Below are 16784 nucleotides of genomic sequence, written 5' to 3'. Positions count from 1 at the left end.
CCCAGTAGGGGGCGTGCAGGAGGCAGCCAATCAATGATTCTCTCTCATCATCGATGTTTCTATCTCTCTCTCCCTCTCCCTTCCTCCCTGAAATCAATAAAAATATGTTTTAAAAAAATCAGCCTGATCTGACACCTTCAGCTCAGACTTGGTTTAAATCCCGTCATCCCCTCTCTCCATCCAGCAGAGGTCCAGGCTGGGACCTGACTCCCTGGAGGAGACACGGAGACCGGTTGTCCCCGCCACACCTTCCCTTCATTCCCACTGCGAGCCCTTAGTTTCCCAACGTCTTGGGGCGCGGAGGAAGGACAGGTATGGGGACAGGTGACTGTTGACCTAACTGGCCACAGCTCTGGCCTCCTGTTGGCTGAAACGGCCTCTCTGGCTAACCCTCCGCGTGGCAGGTGTCCAAGCACTGGGCTCTCTCGTGGAGCAAAAGTGAGGACTTTCCCAACACGAACGCTATGTCCTCCTCCCACAGTGCAACGAACAAAACCCCTCCTGTGTGTTCCTCTTTCCCTCCCACACTTGTGACCCCAGATCTGTGGGCTTTCCACACATCAGAGAGTCTTTGACACCAGCTGGGTGCCCTACAATTGACCTCAATGCTGACATTTTCTACCTCAAGGCAGCACCGGAACCCACAGGTGAAGGGTTCAGTCCTGCAGTCGGCCCCTCTCCCGATGTCAGCCGCCAGACACAAGCCCACTTGCCGTATGTGCTTCTGGCCTGTCGGCAGTAGACTGGGGGTTCCGACGACCCCCTCCTTGGGTTGGATCATTTCATAACGGCTCACAGATTTCAGGGAAACCCTTACCTACATGTGCTGGTTTATTATACAGGGATGTTACAGGGAGCAGCCAGGTGGGAGGGTGGGCAAGGGATGGGGAACCTCCACCCAGTTTGGCTCAGTGGATAGAGCGTTGGTCTGCGGACTGAAAGGTCCCAGGTTCTATTCTGGTCAAGAGCACACGCCCAGGTTGCGGGCTCGATCCCCAGGAGCGGGTGTGAAAGAGGCAGCCGATCAATGATTCCCACTCATCTCTGAGCCCCGTAGGTTGAGATTTTTACGGAGGCTTCGTCATGTAGGCGTGATCCATCATTAACTCTATTTCCAGTCTCTTTCTCTTCCCCTGATGGGAGAAAGTTCCAGGCTTCTATGGAGCTCTATGGCTTGGTCTTTTTTAAAAATATATATATATATTTCTTTATTGATTTCAGAGAGGAAGGGAGAAGGAGAGAGATAGAAACATCAATGATGAGAGAGAATCACCGATTGGCTGCCTCCTGCACACCCCACACTGGGGATGGAGCCCGCAACCCAGGCATGCGCGCTTGGCCGGAATCGAACCTGGGACCCCTCAGTCCACAGGCCAACGCTCTATCCACTGAGCCAAGCCAGCTAGGGCATGGCTTGGTCTTTTTGATGACCAGCCCCCATCCAGGAGCCCACCCAGTCACCTCCTCAGAACAGAAGACATGCCCATCATTGAGGAAATGATCAGGTTGCAGGAGCTCTGCGCCGGAAACCTGGGGCAGAGACCAACCTTGCTGCGTAGAGAGGGGAGATGTTGGGATTTAAGCCAAATTTGAGCTGAAGGTGTAACATCAGGCTGATTTTTAAAAATATATATATATATTTTATTGATTTCAAAGAGGAAGTGAGAAGGAGAGAGAGAAACATCAATGATGAGAGAGAATCATTGATTGGCTGCCTCCTGCACGCCCCCTAACTGGGTTTCTCCCTAACCCGGGACCCTTCAGACCGGGGGCTGATGCTCTATCCACTGAGCCAAACTTGGTAGGTCAGATCAGGCTGACTTTTGTCATCAGAACTGACTGGAAAGTTACAGAATGTCCAAGACACTGTTAGGGGTGAAAAAAAAAAGTTGTTTTTTTAAAAAATATATTTTATTGATTTTTTTACAGAGAGGAAGGGAGAGGGACAGAGAGTTAGAAATATCGATGAGAGAGAAACATCGATCAGCTGCCTCCTGCACACTCCCCACTGGGGGATGTGCCCGCAACCAAGGTACATGCCCTTGACCGGAATCGAACCCGGGACCCTTCAGTCCGCAGGCCGACGCTCTATCCACTGAGCCAAACCAGTTAGGGCAAAAAAAAAAAAAGTTTTAACAGAACACAACTGCATCAGTGACCAGAAATATGGAACTGGCCCAGTGGATAGAGCATTGGCCTGTAGACTGAAGGGTCCCGGGTTTGATTCCGGTCAAGGGCCTGTACCTCGGTTGCAGGTTCCTTCCCGGCCCCGGCCCTGGTCGGGGCGTGTGTAAGAGCCACCCAATAGATGATGTTCCTCTCACATCATATTTCTCTCTGTCTTTCGCTCTCTCTTTCACACTCTCTAAAAATCATCGGGAAAAAAATATCCTCAGGTGAGGATTAAACAAACAAACAAACAAACAAACAAAAAAGTACAGAGCTGTGCCATAGTTATATTTCCTGGAGTTGATGGTCTCTGATAACTGGTTATAGAGAGTATCTGGCAGCTCTAGAGACAGCAAGAAATCCGAGCTGGGTCTTCCGACTCTGGACCTGGTGGTATTTGTTCGTTTTGTCTCTCTTGTCCTTCTCATTGACACTGCATTGCCTTCCCCTGAGAGAACCGGACAAGACTCCTCCTTCCGCCAAGTCCCAGGTCATTATTGCACAAGCCAGGGCCTTCACACACACATGTCACCACCAGCACACATTGCACAGCCTCCTGCTGCCTTCCTGGGTGAGATGCCTTCTCGCTGGCTGACACCTAGCCACCCTCCTCAGGGCCCACTTGACTCACACATCCCAACCACGCTGGACTGGGGGGTGTGGGCTGCACTTCCTCTGCCCCCACTTCAGTCACCAGCCACAAGCTCAGAGGTCCCAGGCCACCAACAACTTGTGACCAACGAGCTGCAAATTCAGAGGTTCCCACGACCTTCTCGGGTTCAGTAATTTGCTATGTTGACGCTGAGGACCCAGGAGAGCACTGCCCCTGATTACGGTTTTATTATAAAGGACAAAAGTCAGGGTGAGCCCCGGCCGCTGTGGCCGGGTTAGGTGAGTATTGTCCCATGCACCGAGAAGTCGCTGGGTCTGATTAATTTTTTTTACCCCGAATAACAGGTACCCTGTCCCATCTCCTCTGAGACGGCTCTCAAACCTCTCTTCTCCAGAAGCCATCACCAGAGGATCCCCCTTCACAGGTGGATTTCCACGTAATCCGTCCACTTAAAATTCCTTCCCTTTCCTCAAGAAATCAGACCTAAGAAAATACAGAGCCAGAGCAGCTAAGAGAGGCCATTCATTGAGATCTTGCTCCCTAGAATTTGTCGTCAGTTTGGCTCAAATAAAATCTTATAACAATTTTAAAACACACACACCACAGAAAAATGCCATACATTTAGCAAGTCATTAACCTCCCTGTGACTTAGTTTCATCCTCTGTAAAATGAGAATAATAATAATAATAATAATAATAATAATTAATAATATCTATTATGGCTGTCGTGATTGAATTAGATAAAGCACTTGGGATTAGCCCTAGCCAGTTTGGCTCAGTGGATAGAGCGTCAGTCTGCAGACTGAAAGGTCCGAGGTTAGATTCTGGTTAAGAGCACACGCCCAGGTTGTGGGCTCGATCCCCACTAGGGGGCATGCAGGAGGCAGCCGATCAATGATTCCCACTCATCACTGATGTTTCTATCTCTCTCTTCCTCTCCCTTCCTCTCTGTAATCAATAAAATTACACTTTAAAAAAAAAAGCACTTGGAATAGAGGGTAATGCCTTGTATATCTTCAAACATCTGCATTATTATTTTATTCCTATATCACCATCATCATCATCACCATCATCACCACCACCACCACCACCTTCGGCCCTGGAATGCAGTGTATGGAAGGAAAAGAAGTCACAATGACAGGTGTAGTCCTGGCTGGTATTGTTGTGTGTTTGCCAACATGACATGAGTCACTTCTCTGAGCCATTTCTCTTTGATCAGTAAAATGCGAGGGAACTAATCAATCCATGGTGACCTCTTTGCAATTGTCATCTCAGGTCCCAGGGGCTGTGGCTTCTCAGTTTTGCTAGATAAGGCCAGATGGTCTTCCAGAAAGATGCTGGGTGTCTTCTTAGAGCTGACTCTGACAAAGGGTCAGGGCAAGAGTGTCTGAGGGATGACAGGATGTTCCGTGTCTTGTTTGAGGTCACGGTCACATAGCCGCATGCATTTGCCGAGACTCAGAACTGTACGCCACGTGGAGTGAATTTTACTGTGTCCAAAGATGACATGAATAGAAAATACACTGACCTCCTTTTCAAAGATTGCCAGAGTTCTTGTTCCATGATCTAGAAGGGTTCAGCAATCTGGAGAAGGGCTGTGTGTAACTTAATAAAGAGTCCAGAGACGAAATGTAATTTTGAAAGGCATTAGGGGGTCAGAGGAGCTTAGCTAAAAGGAACTAAGTTCTCCTCGGCTCAGGACCCCATGCTTTTTATTAACACAAACTAGAGGCCCGGTGCATGGATTCATGCACCAGTGGGGTCCCTCAGCCTGGCCTGTGCCCTCTTGCAATCCGGGACCCCTCGGGGGATGTCAGACTGCTGGTTTCAGCCTGATTCCTACAGGCCAGGCTGAGGGACCCCACTGGTGCACAAATCCATGCACCGTGCCTCTAGTATGCATATAAGATCTTTGGTTAATCTCTTCTCTGCTTCCCTGAGATTCATCAGTCTGTTCCATGTTTCCATGCCTGTGCATTGAGTGTCTGCCCCCTGGTGGTCAGTGTGCATCATAGCTACCGGTCAAACAGTTGCTTAGGCTTTCATATATATAGATTGCCCTGAGGTGAGGCAGAGATATACACATCAAAGGGTCAGGTTTCATTTACAGAGTCCATTGGCAGATTGGAAGAATTAGCCTACAGTTGTTCAGGTGTTTGGCCAGTAGGAGGCAATAATATGTAGCTTAAGATGGCCTGAGCTGTCTGGCAGCAAGCATTCATCCCTTTTCAGGTTTGGGGAAACGCCCTTGCCACTCCAGATGATTCAACCCTTGCTGACATGCTGGAATTGGCTTCCGGCAAAAGATGAGGATTTAAATGAAATAATGCAAGTGATGTGTCATGGCGACTCCTTGGCCTCCAGACCCCCACTGCCACGTTAGCAGACGCTTCTAGCAAGTCCTCGATTCCAAACAGTCTGAAGACCATCCATGGTAGCCACATAAACCTAAGAGGACTCACTCCAGCACAGGCCTCAGTCCACAAACCTGACCCCTAACCTCACTCTCACCCCAGCAACCTTGCCAAGTACCCTGGGCATTTGCTGGGTTGTGGCCAAACCACCCAGCTCTGAGGCTCCAGGTGGGGGCGGGCCTGAGCAGCGACTGCTGGCTGAAGGCTAGGGAAGCTGGGTTGGGACTCTGGGAGCTGGGGAAGGTCTAAGCAGGGGCTGGGCCTTCTCATTTGGGGGAAGGAGCTGAGAGAGGATCAGGGGTCCTGAAGCCACGGGGATGAGGAGGGGCCTCTGTGTGCGATGGATGTAAGAAGATTCCCGAGGGGACTCCCAAGTCGATGCGGGTGCAGGAGCAGGCAGCCCCAGATGTGCAGAAAGGGGAGGAGAGAGCACAGGATGTGATGCTGATGAGGGAGTGTGGTAGGCGGTCGGAGACGCACCACGTGTCTGACCGGTGGGGTCAGACCAAACCCGGGTTCAGCAACCTCGTTACTTGGGTTCTGGCTGGGGAAGAATTCAGAGTCCAGACCCAAACTGCAAGGGAACATTTCCTGGGTAAATGACAGAGATAGAAAAAGTAATTCCTAGAAGAAACGGGCTTAGGAAACAGGTGTCAGAGGTCAAGGAAGGGTCCCTGGAGCTTGGGAGTGAGGAAGCTCATGGTAAGGTGCCTGGGAGGGAGGGGGTGGTGATGATGATGATGATGAGGAGGAGGAGGAGGAGTGTGAAGGGGAAGACAAGGGCATGCTCCTGGGAGAGAGAGTCCCCTGGGTCCTCATCCTGAGGGTTTTAAGGTGAAGACTTACGGGGAGGTCCCAGGGGAAGAGCTCAATAGACTAGCTTTCCCAGGGTGTCCATTCAGGGTTGTGGTCTCTACCGATCGACTGGCCGGCACCAGGGCAGGGGGGGTCATTATTCGGTGCAGCTGCTCCTGACCTCAGCCGTGGCTGGTTTCGCTGCTTATCCTGGGCCTGGAGCTGAAATACAACTTGAAGCCTAGATGTCATCTCTAGGGGGGCAAGGTCAGGGGGTCCAAACCTCCCGACCATTGATCTGCTGGGGGAGGAAAGGTCACCCTACAACTGATTGTCGGTTGCCAGGCACCTGGAGCTTCCCACCCAGGTGACCTGCACCTGGCCCTTCATCCTTGCTCTGCTCCTGTCTAACTGCCTACAGCAGGAGGAGGCACAGGTTAGCGGCTAACTGTTAGCCTAAGGCTGGTGGCTGGGATGCTGAATATAACCCAGGGGCGCCTGAGAGCGAGCATCGATGACGGGGGGGGCGGGGGGGGGAGGACTAAGAAAAGGGGGGCCTTCGGATAGTGACTGGAGAAGGGGGGAAGCTGGAGATTGGATGGATGAAGAGAATCCTAGAGAGAGGACCTGAAAGTGAACCTTTTGCCACAGCGGTTCTCAACCTGTGGGTCGAGACCCTTACACAGGGGTCACCTAAGACCATCGGAAAACACATATATAATTACATATTGTTTTTGTGATGAATCACTATGCTTTCATTATGTTCAATTTGTAACAATGAAATTGGGGCTCACCACAACATGAGGAACTGTATTAAAGGGTCTCGGCGTTAGGAAGGTTGAGAACCACTGGTAGAGGATGTAGGTCCTTCCATGAGGGTGAGGAGGCCAGTATCAGAGGAAGAAGGCTCAGCCCTGGCCGGCTTGGCTCAGTGGATCGAGCGTCAGCCCTGGGGACTGAAGGGTCCCGGGTTCGATTCCAATCAAGGGCGCATGCCCAGGGTGTGGGCTTGATCCCCAGTAGCAGGTGTGCAGGAGCAGCCGATCCATGATTCTCATCATTGATGTTTCTCTCTCTCTCTCCCTCTCCCTCTCTGAAACCCATAAGAATATATTTTTAAAAAAGAGGAAGAAGCCGAAACCGGTTTGGCTCAGTGGATAGAGCGTCGGCCTGCGGACTGAAAGGTCCCGGGTTCGATTCCGGTCAAGGGCATGTACCTGGGTTGCCGGCACATCCCCAGTAGGAGATGTGCAGGAGGCGGCTGATCGATGTTTCTCTCTCATCGATGTTTCTAACTCTCTATCTCTCTCCCTTCCTCTCAGTAAAAAATCAATAAAATATATTTAAAAAAAAAAAAAAAGAGGAAGAAGGCTCAGGGCGGAGAGACTCCCAAGGTGAAGGGCGGCCCTGAGGTCACCCTCTGAACCAGGAAGGTAACTCAGGGGACAGTCAGTGAGTCTGGGGGTTGCTGTGTGGGAATTTTCAAAACCTGGGGAAGCCCCGAAGGTGACCCCCTCAACACGGGTAACTCTGAAAAGACAATGAAAAGGATTGTTCCCCGCCCCCCCCCAAAAAAGAAAAGGATTGTCCCCACCCTTGGCCGGTTTGGCTCAGTGGATAGAGCGTTGGCCTGCAGGCTGAAGGTTCCTGGGTTCGATTCCGGTCAAGGGCACATGCCTGGGTTGTGGGCTTGATCCCCAGTAGGGGGCGTGCAGGAGGCAGCTGATCAATGATTCCCTCTCATCACTGATGTTTCTCTCGTTCCCTCTCCCTTCCTCTCTGAAACCAATATATATTTAAAAAGAAAAAAAAAAAAGGATGGTCCCAAATATCTGTCAAAGAGGGAGGGGCAATTCCCGGGGCGGGAGGGAGGCCCTGAGGATAAGCCCTGAGCAGGGGAGGGAGGAGGAAGTGAGGGGGGGGGGCAGAGTGGGGCTCACAGGGAGGGAGGGACCCCCTTTCCTGTGAAGGACGCCCTAGGGCTTCTGGATGTGAAGGAGCTGGCAGTGAGGAGGGGGGCCTTCAGGAAGGGGCGGGCTTCAGGATGGTTTCCTGAATTTAAAAAATGTCCGTAAAACACCTATAAGGGGGGGGGGGGGGCGGGCAGGGAAGGGGAGAATGGCAATGGGGGGGTGGGCTTTAAGAAAGGGGAAAAGGTAGGGGAAGGGATATGGATCCGAAGGTGGAGGTTCCCCTGGAGACACCTCCCCTGGACACTGAAGGATGCCTGGGCCCCTGAAAGAGTGGGGGGGCCCTCAGTATGGCCGCCCCCATCCCCCTACAACTTGCAGGGATCCAGGACTTCCCAGGAAGGAGCAGGAAGACTAGGGAAGGGGGGGGGGGGGGAGGCCGAACTGAGGGTGGGAGGTCCTGACCTTCATCCTCAGGGGCCCAGACGTTGGGGGGCTGTGGGGAGGAGGCATAAACCCCAGGAAGGATGGGACCCCTCCTCAGAGTCCGTAGGGTTCCCCCCCCCCCCCCCCCCCCCCCCCCCCCCCCGCCATCTGAGAGGCCTGGGGGCTAGAAATAAGGGATGGATGCATAAGCAGAACTCTTGGGTCAAAGTCTCAAGGTGACCCCTGGGCCCTGAGTGGCTGGGCGGGGAGCAGAGAGGGGAGGGCCCTCAGCGGGTGGGAGGCAGGATGGAAGGCGGCGGGGGGGGGGGGGGGGGGGGGGGGTCGGTGACAGGGGACCCCAGTTGGAAGGGTTGAGAGTGGGGAAGGCTCAGGGGAGAGCGCACGGGGCCCCAGGGTGTCCGGGAGGGGCCGGAAGTGGGGGGAAGGGGGCCTTAGGGGGATCCGTGAGCCCCGTGGGCTGGGAAGGCCCTAAAGGTCAACTCTCGCATCCGTGACAGTAAGATGCCTGTGGGGGGCGGTGAAAGGGGGGGGTCGGCCTTAAGGGCAATGGGGCTCCTTAAGCGGGATTCCCCACCAGCCCCGCCCAGGGCCCCCGTCCTCTCCCAGCTTCGATCTGATGGCAGCGAAAGAGACCGTCCCGGAGCGGGACAACCGCCACCGCGAGGGGCCAAAGCCAAAACTGTCCGTTACAGCCCGAAACACAGAAAGAGGCCAGCCAATCAGAGGGTGAGAAAGAGGCTCGCGCTCAGGAACGTAGCCAATCAAAGAGCGCAGGAGGGCGGGGCACTGGGACGCAACTCAAGCTCCCTCTGCAATCAGAGTAGAGGAAGCTAAGGAGTGGGAGGGGCCAAATTGGTCCCCAGCGAATCAGAAGCTTCACTCCTCCCCCACCTCGACTCGGGAATTTATTGGTCACTTTTCGGAACTTGCCTGTCAATTTTGAAAGACAGGCGTTTCTTTAGAGACGCGAGATCCCGCCTCCTCTCTCCCAGCGTGGGGGGAGACCTTAAAGGGCCAGCTACGAGGTACTTGCAGAAGTCGAACCTTAATCTCGAACTTAGGAGGAACTTCTCCGAGCAGAACAGGAGCACCCCCACCCCCCCCACCCCCCAAGCTGGAATTGAGCAGAAGCGCCATCTCTGCAAAGAAACGTTGACTCAAAAAGCCTAAGCAACTTGCTGGGTCAATAGCAGCGATTCGAGCCCTGAATTTACAAACCCTGCCTAGACATGTAAGCTGCCCGTTGGGGATCAGAGCTAGGAGGCCCCAGGTTCAAATCCCTGCTCTGCCCCTTACCAGCTCCGTGACCTTAGGCAACTAACGTGACCTCCCTGAGACACAGTTTGGTCCTCTCTGATATGAGAACTTCATGAGTTAGAATTATTAATTGAGACAGATCTCTATTTTATAAAATAGCTACTAGTATTCCTCAAAACTGTCAAGATGGTGGAGGCGGGGAGGAAAGACCAACTGCCGCAGAGCAGAGACTACAGAGAAGACGTGATGACCCGATGATATCCTGCACTGGATTCTGGAACAGAAAAACAAAAAGAAAGAAAAAGAACATTAGTGTAAAAATTAGTTCATAGTCACGTTGGTCTGTTACTGTGACAAGTGCTACACAGCAGCGTGACAAGCTAACATTAGGGAAGCTAGGTGAGGAGTGTATGGGAACTCGGTATTTGTAAGTTTTCTATAAATATAAAAATATTCCAAAATAAGCCATTTATTTAAAAAAAAATAGAAGAGGGAGAAGAAGAAAAAGGTAAAGATAAATATTATGAACAACAACTACATATCTATCAACAAGTGAATCTAAAAATCAAGTGAATAAAAAATCTGATGAACAGAGTAAACTGGTGAATATAATAGAATCAGGGGCATAGAAAGGGAGTGGACTGACAATTCTCGGGGGGGAAGGGGTGTGGGGGGTGCGGGAAGAGACTGGACAGAAATCATACACCTATGGATGAGGACAGTGGGGGGGGGGGGTGAGGGCAGAGGGTGGGGTGGGAACCGGGTGGAGGGGAGCTATGGGGGGGGAGGGAAGAGGAACAACTGTAATAATCTGAACAATAAAGATTTAATTAAAAAAAAAAATAGACCGTTCCCTCTCCTTCTTGCATCCCTCATTCCGGCCCAGTCCCGACAACACTATGCCTGTTCCACCCTCGAACCTTTGCATGTGCTGTTCCCGCCACTGGGAATACTCAGGTCCCAGGTCTTTGGGTGCCTTCCCTAAGCATCTCATCTGAAGCTGCTTCTCCCTGCGCCTCTGCACCCCCTTGCCCTGGTTCCACACCCTCACAGCACTTACAGGAAGTGTGTTGTTGTGTCTTGTCCACCTCTCTCAACACATGTGGGAATCGGGGCTGCATCTGTTTGAACCCGGCTGCACCCCCAGCGCCCGGCCCAGCACAGAGCAGGCACTGAGTGGGCGTTTCTGAAATGAATGGATAAAAGAACGACTATTGTCTCTCAATAAAACGCGACCATGACCGCCGGCAGTAATGACCAGTAAGTCTCACTTGTTGAGATTAATGATGATAGTTCCGATTCTGTGTTGACTACTCGACACACGTGGGATCCTCGTAAGCTTCCTAAGAACCGGAGGGTAGTGTAGCCCCATTTCTCAGAGAGAGAAAGCAAAACATACAACTTAAAGTCACAAAGGAAGATAGAGACAGGGCCCAGAATGGAATCCAGCCCCTGAAACTCACAGCCCATCTACTAACCCCTCAACCCCGGGGAGGGTCCAGACCTCCAGATTGCCCTGTCTCAATGCTCCTTCAGTCCTGAAGAACACCATCCAGCCTCCAGAAAACAGGGGTACAGATGGAGCGAGAGGAGGGGCTGGGGGGACAGGACTCCTGGGTCTGAGGGAGGAGGGGCTGGGGGCCTGGACCCCTGGGTCTGAGGGAGGAGTGGCTGGGGGGCTGGACCCCTGGATCTGAGGGAGGAGGGGGTCGGGGCCTGGACCCCTGGGTCTGAGGGAGGAGGGGGTCGGGGCCTGGACCCCTGGGCCTGAGGGAGGAGGATCTGGGGGGCCTGGACCCCTGGGTCTGAGGGAGGAGGATCTGGGGGGCCTGGACCCCTGGGTCTGAGGGAGGAGGGGCTGGGGGGCCTGGACCCCTGGGCCTGAGGGAGGAGGATCTGGGGGGCCTGGACCCCTGGGCCTGAGGGAGGAGGATCTGGGGGGCCTGGACCCCTGGGCCTGAGGGAGGAGGATCTGGGGGGACTGGACCCCTGGGTCTGAGGGAGGAGGATCTGGGGGGCCTGGACCCCTGGGTCTGAGGGAGGAGGGGCTGGGGGGCCTGGACCCCTGGGTCTGGGGAAGTGGGAGCTGAGTCTCGGGCTGGGTGGGCTTGAGGAACTATGCTCCTGCCCTGCATCATTTCCCACGGTTCCTCATGCCCTTCAGGCCCCGCCCCCTTTCTGATAAGCCCCGCCCCTTTCTCCCCGGACCCCCCCCCCCCGCCCTCTCCCTGGAGAAATCCAGGAGAAGGTGCTAGAAGACACTCCAGGGACCCTCGTGCAGATGGAGCAGAAGGAAGAGCCGGGCCCGGACGGGTGAGACTGCAGACCTCCCTCGGGAGGACAGAGACCCAGGGAGGGGAGTGGACGGAGGAAGTCAGAGGGAGGTGAACGGACCCCCCCGAGAGAGCATCAGAGAAACAAAAAAAAAGTCTCCGGTATCGTCGCACAGAAACAGAACCTTGAAGGGTCTTGGTGACAGACTTGAGCAAGATGCTTAGGACTAGGGCAGTGATGGCGAACCTTTTGAGCTCGGCGTGTCAGCATTTGGAAAAACCCTAACTTAACTCTGGTGCTGTGTCACATAGAGAAATTTTTTGATATTTGCAACCATAGTAAAACAAAGATTTATATTTTTGATGTTTATTTTATATATTTAAATGCCATTTAACAAAGAAAAATCAACCAAAAAAATGAGTTCGCGTGTCACCTCTGACACGTGTGTCATAGGTTCGCCATCGCTGGACTAGGGAGGGAGCTAGAAGCAGATATTCCTGGGACAGAGAGGGATTTCGAGAATGAACCAGGAGACTGGAAAATGCTAGGAACAGCCATAGGACTGGAGAAATAATAATAATAATAATAATAATAACAATAACAGTAATAATAATAACAGTCCGCATTTCTTTTTTTAAAATATATTTTATTGATTTTTTTTACAGAGAGGAAGGGAGATGGATAGAGAGTTAGAAACACCGATGAGAGAGAAACATCGATCAGCTGCCTCCTGCACATCTCCCACTGGGGATGTGCCCTCAACCAAGGTACATGCCCTTGACCGGAACCGAACCTGGGACCCTTCAGTCCTCAGGCCGACGCTCTATCCACTGAGCCAAACCGGCCAGGGCCTGCCTGCATTTCTTGAACATGGCCCAGGCCCAGGCGTTTCACAGGCACCTTGGGCACCTCCTAAAGGCACACTTTGGTAGGAAAGATCGAGGTTAGCGTGGGAAAGTGATCTGGCCTGAGAGGCATCAGGAGCGAGCCGGGCGGGCAGCCTGGACTGGAGCTGGCACCTCCCTGATGCTGAAGTGCCAGCCCAGCTGCCCGTCTCTCTGTCAAAGGAGAAACAGAGAGGGGGTGGGAGAAGAGAGGGGTGGAGAGGAGGGGGTGAGGGCGCCCCAGGGTGGACGCAGAAGTCAGGGCGGAGAGACGGGCCCCGGGAGGCACAGAGGCCGCCAGGCTGCCCTGGGAAAAGTGTGCGGATGGTGGGAGACGCTGACCGGTCCTCTTGCCATTCCAGGAACCACCTGCCACCGCCCGGGACTGGGCCCTGGCCCCCCCTGCCCTTCCCGGCCCTGCCGTCTTCTCTCCTGGGCACCCCAGATCCAGCACACCTGGGGCTCCCCGAGAGCCTGGCCTCTGTCACCGTGCCCATCCGCCTGGACGCCCTCTCCTACCTCCTGCACAGCGCCTTGCTGGGGGCCTATAATCTCCAGCAGTCCCTGCCCTCCTGCACCTGCCACCCCCAGGCTCCTGACCCCCAGGCTCCCGACCCCCAGCCCTATGCCTCCAAGAGGCCGTTCAGGGGGTGTGGGGACTCCTATGCCTCCAAGAGGCCGTTCAGGGGGTGTGGGGACTGGGACGTCCCTCGCAGGCCAGGCTGGGGCCGGGGCCGGGGCCGGGGACGGGGCCAGAGGCGACAGGGCCCTGGGAGGTCTGAGCAGCCAAAGCCGTTCTGGGCAGGGGACTCCGGGGCTGGCCCCAGCACCCCACCCACGACGCCGTCATCACTCTCAACACTGCCCTACCCAGGATGGGAAGAAGGAGGCGGGAGGTCCGGAGCCACCCCTGGCCACACCACCTGCCGCTGAGGACTGGGACACGGAGTACTAGGCCCCGAGGGCCCAGCACCTCGGCATCCGGAGGCCCACTCGGGGTCACCGAGAGGGTCCTGGAGCCCAAGGGGGACCTCAGCCCTGTCAGAGATACCCCCGTCCCCTCCCCCCAACCAGGGCCCCAACAGGGGGCCTGGGAATCCCCTGTGAAACCTGGGCCTGACTTAGCATCCCAAGCCTTGCACCTCATACCCAGCACCACCCCCAACTACAGCGACAACCCTCAGCTCATTCTCTATCGGGGCGGGGGGGATCCTGACCCCATTCTCAACCCCAAAGCCATGCACCTGCCTCTGCAACCCCATCCCACCCCCACTCAGTACCACATTCCCATCCCCTTCATTCCCGTCTCTGTCGCCATCGCCACTGAACCCACCGCATTCCCAGCTGCTTCATCCTCACCCCCCCCCCCCCCCCCCCCCCCCCCCCGCCTACTTCATCCTAAACTCAGCCCCAATCCCAGCCCATCCCCCACCCCATCTCATCCTCAACTTCCTTCCTGTCCTGGCCCCAACTGTGACATGCCCTCTGACCTCATCCACAAAGCATCCCCCCAGGCCCAGTATTCCCAGACACCACCCCATTTCCCGCTCTTGGGAGTGGGGGGGGGGGGGGCTCAGTTGAACAATAAATGGATGCATGTCCCTATGTTTTGTGTCTGTGTGTGTGCGCTTACGCAGCTCAGGCCGACCCAGTGGGTGCTGTGAGCAAGGCCAGTGATGGGGGGGGGGGGGGTGGGGTTGGGGGGGGGGCGCTGAGGGTCACAGAGAGAGGCCAGTGGGGCCTGGGGTGCAGGGAGGGAGGCCTGGATTCCTGCTTCAGCAAATTCCATTTGGGGCCTCTGCCACCGTCGCACTTCTGCTTGCTAGAAGCTGCTGGGCTGTGGGGGCCATTGTGTGGGGAGGCTTAAGGGATTTGGGGGACCCGGGGAGCAGAGAGGCCAGCGACCTGGCTCGGCTCAGTCCTGCCCAGAGGGGCCGAGGCAGACGGAGGGCTCAGCACAGGCTCTGAGACTCAGGTAGGAACCGGGCATGGGACCCACAGCCCCACCTCCCCCAAGACCTAGGTATCCAGTCCTCCAGCTCCTTCCTTTCTCCGGGGCCTGGTGAGGTTCCAGCCCCAGCCCCTCCACACATGGGACCCAGGAGTCCAGGCCCCCAGCCCCTCCTCCCTCAGACCCAGGAGTCCAGGCCCCCCAGCCCCTCCTCCCTCAGACCCAGGAGTCCAGCTCCCAGCCCTCCTCCTCCCTCAGACCCAGGGGTCCAGGCCCCCAGTCCCTCCTCCCTCAGACCCAGAAGTCCAGGCCCCCAGCCCCTTCTCCCTGGGACCCAGGAGTCCAGCCCCCAGCCCTCCTCCCTCAGAACCAGGAGTCCAGGCCCCCAGGCCCTCCTCCCTCAGACCCAGGAGTCCAGGCCACCAGCCCCTCCTCCCTCAGAACCAGGAGTCCAGACCCCCAGCCCCCTCCTCCCTCTGACCCAGGGGTCCAGGCCCCCAGCCCCCTCCTCCCTCAGACCCAGGGGTCCAGGCCCCCAGCCCCCTCCTCCCTCTGACCCAGGAGTCCAGGCCCCCAGCCCCTCCTCCCTCAGACCCAGAAGTCCAGCCCCCAGCCCCTCCTCCTCCCTCAGAACCAGGAGTCCAGGCCACCAGCCCCTCCTCCCTCAGAACCAGGAGTCCAGGCCCCCCAGCCCCCTCCTCCCTCAGACCCAGGAGTCCAGCCCCCCAGCCCCCTCCTCCTTGAGACCCAGGGGTCCAGCTCCTGACCCCATCTCTCCCCCTTCCCCACAGATCGCCATGTACAGCTTCATGGGCGGCGGCCTCTTCTGCGCCTGGGTGGGGACTATCCTCCTGGTGGTGGCCACGGTGACTGACCACTGGATGCAGTACCGGCTGTCGGGGTCCTTTGCCCACCAGGGCCTGTGGCGGTATTGCCTGGGCAACAAGTGCTACCTGCAGTCGGAGAGCGTCGGTGAGGCTCCGGGCGGGGTCTGGGCTGTGCCTGGGGCAGAGCCCACAGGGCAGAACCTCACAGCCCAAGGGTGGGCCCCCCTGACCGGCAGATGGAGAAACCGGTGGCTCAGAGAAGGAAAGGGTCAAGCCAAGGTCCCTGAGCCCGCGGAGGGGCCAAGCTGGGGTTTCAGCAATTCCTGCCCAGGGCAGGTGCAGCACGTAGCGATTGAGGGGTTCAGAGGGGAGAGGGGAACGTGTCCCACACAAGTCAAGGTCGGGTACAGCAGGCGGGGGCTGTGGTCGCCAGCACAGCATTTTCTAAGTATTGACGATGGATCAAGAACTATGTCAATATGCTGAGTGACCTAAGTCAGGAAAAGACAGATACCGTACGATTTCACTTACACGTGGAATCTAAAAAAGAAAATAAGTGAACAAACAAAACATAAACAGACTCAGGCACAGAGAACAGACTGATGGTGGCCAGATGGGGGGTGGGGGTTACGGGTGGGGTAACAAGGTGAAGGGCTTGAGAAGTACAGGTTGGTAGCGACAAAGTAGATACGGGATGTAACGTACAGCACAGGGAGCATAGTCGGCAATAATGCGATAACTATGTAGAGTGCCAGTGGGCACTTGAATTATCGGGGGGATCACGTCTTCAATTATATAATCCTCTGACCGCTAGGTTATATACCAAAAACTAATCTATACTAATAATAGGGTAATATGCTAATTAGACTGGGTCGACTGGCCATCTTCTGGACATCCGATTTCCTTCCAGACAAAGCCATCTTGGTGGGGGCTGAGGCAGAGGCCATTAGGGGCGGTCAGGCTGGCTGGGGAGGGCAGTTGGGAGCAACCAGGCTGGCAGGGGAGGACAATTACGGGTGATGGGCAGGCAAAGGCTGTTAGGGGCGATCAGGCCGGCAGGAGAGGGCTGTTGGGGGCAAAGATCAGGCTGGAAGGGGAGGGCAGTTGGGGGCAATCGGGCCTGCAGGGGAGCAGTTAGCTGTTGATCAGGCTGGCAGGGGAGTGGTTAAGAGATGACCCAGCTGGCAGGCAGAACTGGTTAGGGGCAATCAGGCAGGCAGGCAGGCGAGCGGTTGGGAGCCAGC

General features: G+C 55.4%; 2 protein-coding genes across 2 annotated transcripts in view; both read left to right on the top strand.

The window, feature by feature from the left end:
* The first annotated feature begins 11885 nt into the window (after positions 1–11885).
* CUNH19orf84 (chromosome unknown C19orf84 homolog) lies at positions 11886–13695 on the top strand. Its single transcript, XM_070401795.1, has 3 exons — positions 11886–11917; positions 13125–13403; positions 13440–13695. Exons 1-3 carry the CDS (start codon positions 11886–11888, stop codon positions 13693–13695), a joined length of 567 nt encoding a protein of 188 aa, XP_070257896.1.
* Positions 13696–15510: 1815 nt separating this feature from the next.
* Positions 15511–16784, top strand: part of LIM2 (lens intrinsic membrane protein 2) — a 4289-nt gene continuing 3015 nt past the window's right edge. The window contains 1 exon segment of the mRNA XM_070401798.1: positions 15511–15685. Within this exon segment, the coding sequence (XP_070257899.1) occupies positions 15511–15685 (175 nt within the window).

This window comes from Myotis yumanensis, unplaced genomic scaffold (assembly GCF_028538775.1).
Source record: "Myotis yumanensis isolate MYYU_CA2020_CCGP unplaced genomic scaffold, mMyoYum1.0.hap1 SCAF_23, whole genome shotgun sequence".
NCBI classification, from domain to species: domain Eukaryota; kingdom Metazoa; phylum Chordata; class Mammalia; order Chiroptera; family Vespertilionidae; genus Myotis; species Myotis yumanensis.
Note: the sequence above shows the minus strand (reverse complement) of the source record. Positions and strands in the feature narration are given on the sequence as shown.